The sequence below is a fragment of the Giraffa tippelskirchi genome, chromosome 12 (assembly GCF_054371585.1).
Source record: "Giraffa tippelskirchi isolate mGirTip1 chromosome 12, T2T-mGirTip1v1.2.pri, whole genome shotgun sequence".
NCBI classification, from domain to species: Eukaryota; Metazoa; Chordata; class Mammalia; order Artiodactyla; family Giraffidae; genus Giraffa; species Giraffa tippelskirchi.
In genome coordinates, this window is record NC_137286.1 from 67171898 (window position 1) to 67177606 (window position 5709).

At 54.9% G+C, this 5709-nt stretch overlaps 1 protein-coding gene across 1 annotated transcript; it reads right to left on the bottom strand.

Annotated features, from left to right (window-relative positions):
• Positions 1 to 854: 854 nt before the first annotated feature.
• Positions 855 to 5376, bottom strand: LOC145529834 (uncharacterized). The gene is made up of 3 exons (XM_081550593.1): positions 2492 to 5376; positions 1780 to 2092; positions 855 to 1529 (listed from the first exon to the last, which is right to left on the bottom strand). Exons 1-3 carry the CDS (start codon positions 2726 to 2728, stop codon positions 892 to 894), a joined length of 1188 nt encoding a protein of 395 aa, XP_081406719.1. The 5' UTR covers positions 2729 to 5376; the 3' UTR covers positions 855 to 891.
• Between the last annotated feature and the right edge of the window lie 333 nt (positions 5377 to 5709).

Genomic DNA, 5709 nt, shown 5'->3' on the forward strand with positions numbered 1-5709 from the left:
AGGCAGGGCATGAGAACACCTGAGCTGCCTTCATGAGTGAATGGTGTGGGAGCAGAGGAAGAGAAGCCGGTCTGCTCCCTCATGTGGTGCCCAGGGCAGGTTGTCCCCAGAGGAAACCCTTACGACGGTGAGGACTCTCACTGCTGTTTCCCAAGGGGGTCCGTCGGTGCGTGTCTTCCCCGGAGCGGTCAGGCCGTCTCTAAAGTACACTGGCCATGGGCATTGCCTCTCCTTGGAACTTCCCACGTGTTTCTCTTTTTTATGGAACAGTGATTTTTCTAGAGGGGTTCTGGGCCACAAGGTTGTTGGGTCATTTTCTAGCCTTCTGTCGTGAAGAACGCTTTCCTGGGCGTTGGGGTGGTTTGTTGTTCCAGCTCCCTTTCTTGGCTTCTTTTGGGAGCTGGTGCAACAAGAGGAGCTCAGCCTCTGCCTTCTGGCTGAGATGTCACCCTTCAAACAGCAATGCCTGCCTGGAGATAATGATGGCATTTGCCAAAAGGGCTTCGTTTGGCACATGATATCTTGAAAGGACGTACACCGTCCTGTCAGCTATCAAAGGCTAGTTCAAATGACATAAAAATGAGAACTCTCCAATGGAGTCTTACAGTAGGTGGAGAGTCCGAAAGAAACTCCTTCAGTCATTTCACTGAGAGTCATTGATTGGGGACACCAAGAATATAGGAAGGAATGCAGAAAGAAAAGCTGAAATTGTGTTCAGGATCGGGGGGAGGGATGAACAGGGCGTGCTTGCCTTGAATCCAGGCTTTGTTGGGGGGTGGGGCATAAAGATCAAACGGGTCTGAAACCACAAAGTGGTGATGGTAACACAGTATCACCAGAGTTACACAACAGTGTTCCCAAATTGCAACAATGATGAAAAAGTTTACTAACTTAACCAACAAGTTCCCAACTTAACCAACAAAAATACAGGAAACCATACAAAAAATAAAACATCACCAGAAAGGTGGAAACAAACCAAATGCAAAGCAGTTCAGGGGAAAGGAACTCCATGTCCCCTGGGGGCAGACCGAGTTGACAGCGTCCACGGTGAGCCGACAGGGATGGAGGCGGCAGAGCCGACCGCTCCCCTGGACGTGGTGTTTCCGGCAAGGGCTCTGGGTCTCTGTCCAGAGCGGGGGCTCGTTCTTCCTGCAGGGGTGGGTGAGTCATCGTCTGCGTCTGGGTGTTGCGCGGGAGCCAGGGCAGGCTCTCCCTGCCGAGGCGGTGACTCCTCCTCTGCCTCGGGTTCTCCTGCCAAAGCCCGAGCAGGTACAGGTGCACGTGGAGGTGGAGGTTCTGGCTGAGGGGGTGGGACATCAGTGCCTGGGGCTGGGGGTCCTGCAGGCACGGAGATCCGATCTGCCCGGTGTGCTGGCCAGAACCCAGCTGGCCTGGTGTCTCTGCGAGGGCAAGTCTCGGTTCTCCATCTGCCCTCGGTGGATCCCTGGGTCCTGCACCTGGAGCCACCACCTCTGTAGGGACAGGTCTGGGAAGTGGAGCCTGGTTCCAGTTGGAGGCCAGTGCTAGAGCTGGGGGAGAAGCAAAGTTTGCCCACAGGCCAGCCTTGGCATGTGCGTATCCCGGGACAGAAAGCTTCCAAGAGATTCCCAAAGAATACCCAGGGTCGGATGTCTTTTGGGACTGAAGTGTGCAAGAAGGGGGTGGGGGTGTGAGGCCAGCGCTTGCTGCAGGCCCAGCAGCATCTTTCGGGGACTCGTCCCTGTGTAGCTCAGCACCCCCTCCCCACACACTCCCGTGCACCAGCCCCAGCGTCCTCACCTCTGTGCTCTGGCGTGCTGGGCTCCAGGTCCTCCTGCTGCCTCAGAGGCTGGGGTTCTCGGGACTCTGGGTCGGAGCCGGGTGTGCTGAGCTCCGTGGCAGCCTCAGACTGGGCCGCCGGGTGTATCCTGTGTGGTGTCTCGGCAGCAGGCCTTCCCCGCCTCCGCTTCGCCCCCGGTGGGGCTGATGCCTCCGTGGGCACGCTCACCTGGAGCCTGCACTGGGCCTCAGGGGCGGGGGGGTGGTGCTCCGACCCCTCCCTCCGGGAGGTGGACGGGGTGTCCCCGTCCTCGGCCTCATCACGTGGGAAGCTCTGCAACGACAGTGACCGTCAGCCAGCCATGCTGGGACTTTTCCGAGCTGGGCCTGGCCAGTGGAGCCGCTGCTTCTGCCTGCTCGAACTTCTCTTCCCAGAAGGGTCAGAGACGTGTGTCTGCTCAGATCCCCACCCGGGAGGAAAGAGACCCACCTGAGGGTGTGAGGCCAGCCTGGGCGGCCGGCGCTGCCCGCACTCTCCCCATCCCAGCCAGCCTGCTCTCCCCTGGGGTGTGGACACAACTTGCCCGCAGGCTTCTGACCCCACATCCGCCTGGGCTTCCTTGAGGGAGACACACCCCGAGAAACCCGCATCCACACACACAGGCAAAGGACCCGGTGTTTCCGGGTGGCATGGGAGAGGTGGGCTGGCCCGGCCTGGGGCTCCCCGTGTTACCTTTCTGTTTCTCCGGGCAAAGGGCCAGAGGCCTCTCGGGGGTGCCCTGAGCCAACGTCGACAGGGTGCCCACGCACACTGCCTGTGAGCTCTCCTGAGGCCCCGGCCTCTGGGCAGGGGCAAACAGCAGAACATCCTGGCAGCAAGTGATCTGGCTGGGGGCTCCTCTCCGCTCTGGAGGCCTGGATACACGGGTTGCGGGTTCTGTTGGGTTCTGTTGCCGGCAGGTGACATCATTTCCTGGGGTTCGTGCTGAGGTCCCTTCCCCAAAACTTCCCAAGGGAATCTCTGGGTTTCTGACTGCTCGACCACCCCCCTTAGGCCATGTGCAGGCACAGTGACAGCCACACAGCCCAGCCCACAGCCCTGGGGAGGCCTGGGTGCAGCCAGGGCCTGAGCTCCGAGGACCCCGCTGCTCTCAGACCAGGCTCCTTCTTCTCATAAGTGGTGTGGCCCTGGACAAGCGTATGCCCCTCAGGGTTTCCCCAGTCTCTCCATCTGCAGAGTGGGGGTCATTCTCCCATCTGCTTCCTAGGTCTGTCGGCCTACGAGCAGCTCCATGCCTTTCCACCTGGGGCCGATATCACGTGGAGCTTGTGCGCTGAGACTTCAGAAAGAAAGACTCCATCCAGGGCTGACACAGCACAGAATGGGGCAGAACGAGGCCTGGATGCGCCGTGGTACCCAGGAAAAGGCACTCCCCCTCCTGAGTGTTTTGAGACCCCGCATCCAAGTTGGAGGCGCGAAAGGAAGACTCGAAGGTCTCCCTCTCTTATAGAAAAGAGTAGCCAACTTTCTGGTCCTCTGTTTCCATTGAGATTCTGTTCAAGTGTCCCAGCTCGGCTTCTGCGGGTGGCTGAGCTTCTAATGGCTCCCTGCGTTCTTGTCTTTTCCTCTCCAAACCTTCCGTCCTTTTCCCCCTTCTGGGGTGGATGGGCGCTGTCATTGCTTCTACCTTCGAGACAGATTGATGAAAAGTCTGGACCGTCGACTCCTTTCCTCTCTTTGGTTCCGTGTCTCTCTCTGGCTGTGTCCCTCTCTTTTCCCTTCTCGATTCAGTCTGTGTCTTCCTCTTTCTCTCTCGTGTGTGGATGGATGGATGCTAGGAATGCACATGTATATGATTAGATGAGGGTTATGTTTTAGGGATAGGTTAGAGGGAGAGAAAGGCTTTAGGTCGGAGTTGGTCATGGGGGAAGGGTCAAGGGTGGTGGTGGTGTTTCTTGGAATCTGAGTGCTGTGCATTCTTCGTCTCTTTCCATATGAACCCCTTCTCAGATACACCACTTGCAAGGAGTCTCTCATGTTCCGTTTCCTATCTTTTGCATTTCGGAATGCTTAGTTTCTCTGTTGTGAAGAGGTTCCATTGGATGGAAACCCATTGGCGTACTTCGTTTTCCTCTTTCCCTTACTTGAAGAGACCCATTTCTACCTCCGCCCAGCAAATGGCAAGGAGACTCTGATGTTGCGGAGCCTTTGACCTACGCTTCTTTCTAGCTATCTCATGACATCAGTCTTTAGGGTGAGGTTTTTCCCCGATATTGAGGTGGTGTGAGATCAAAACCAATAGCGTTCTTCAGATGTAGCTGTCTGGTTTTCCCATGGACATTTATTGAAGAGGCTTTCTTGTTCCCATTTGGATATTCTCCCCTTTTGTGTCAGAGATGAGTTGACCATGGATGCCGGGGTTTGTTTTTGGACCCTCAACTTTATTCCATCGATCTGGATCTGTGTGTGTTGTTGTATTCCCAATAGCATACTGTCCTGCTGCTGCCGCTGCGCCTAAGTCACTTCAGTCGTGTCTGACTCTGCGCGACCCCATGGCCTGCAGCCTACCAGGCTCCTCCGTCCAGGGCGTTTTCCAGGCAAGAGTACTGGAGTGGGTCGCCATCGCCTTCTCCGATACTCTCCTGAGGATCCTAGTTTGGTCGTCTAATTTCCTTTCACACAACCTTGGATGTCCGTATCGGGGCTTTTTCGTCGGATTGTATTGACAATTTAGGCTCTTTTCTGTTTCCGTACCCCTTTTGCAATTCTTTGTTCGGTGCGAAAATGCATTGGCATTTTGGGAGGAATAGCATCGAAGCTGTGGATTGCCTTGTGGGGCTGTGACATCATTTTCCCAATAGGAATTCTTTCAAGCCCTGAGCACAGCTTCTCTTTCCAGTGGTTGGTGTGGGCTTGATCTTCCTTCTTCCATCTCTCGCCGTTTTGTGAGAACAGGTCCTTCCTTCCCTTCTGGGTTAGATGGACTCGTGGGTATCACTTCAGTGAATGGCATTGTCAGTGGGGGTGATAATTCCCTTCTCATTGGAAGACTTTGCTGTGAGTATTAGAAATGCAAGTGATTTCTCTTCCCCTTCCTCCCTGTCCATCTCTCAGAGCCACCGGGAAACAGAGGCCTCATCCAGGGTCACACAGGCCTGAGGGAGTGCAACTAGACTGTTGTTTCTTCAGGCCCTCAGTGCTGGACATCATCCGGGATACTCTGTGTGTGTCTTCCTCAGTCTGCTGTCCCTTCAGACCTTTCCCTAGTTTTCACAGGCTTGTCGTGTTGGTGTTCTTTGTCTGTTTGGAGACACATCCTTGAGAAGCTTTGTGTTTCCACTCATTCGTCTCGCGATGTATGACCTGTCTTTTGCTTTTGTAATGAGGTCTTTCCCACAGTAGATATCTTTGATTTTGCAAAGTCCACTGTATTCTCTGGGTTGTTTTGTGGGCTGCCTTTTTGTTTTGTGTGTGAAGACTCAAAGCACGTGTCCGGTTTCTGCTCATTGTTCTTCTAGATTTGTGACAAGTTTTCATGGAAACTTTGTCTAGGGATAACTGGAAGTGAACTCGGTGTAAGGTGTCAAGTCTCCATCTCCATTCATGTCATGCCCTGCAGTTTCCAATTCCCTGTTCCTGAGTGGTTTTGGAGACCTTGTGGGAAGTTTGGTTGCATCGGAGTTTGCGTTTCCACCTTGAGTAGATTCACACTGTTCTGCCCTCAGGGACACTGTCAAGGGGGAGTGAGGAGCAGCCTGCACTTCCAGCAGTGACCACACGGTGGGGCGAGTGCTGCTCTCCCCTCTGGGAGCCCCAGGCCACAGGCATCCCAGTGAGGAGCCAGCTCTGTGCTCAGCTGAAAGGAGTTAGTCTCTCAGGAGCCTCTGAGCCCTTGCCTTTGGATCACCCAGGGTGGGCATTTGCTGTGACAGAAAAAATTGCCCTGAATT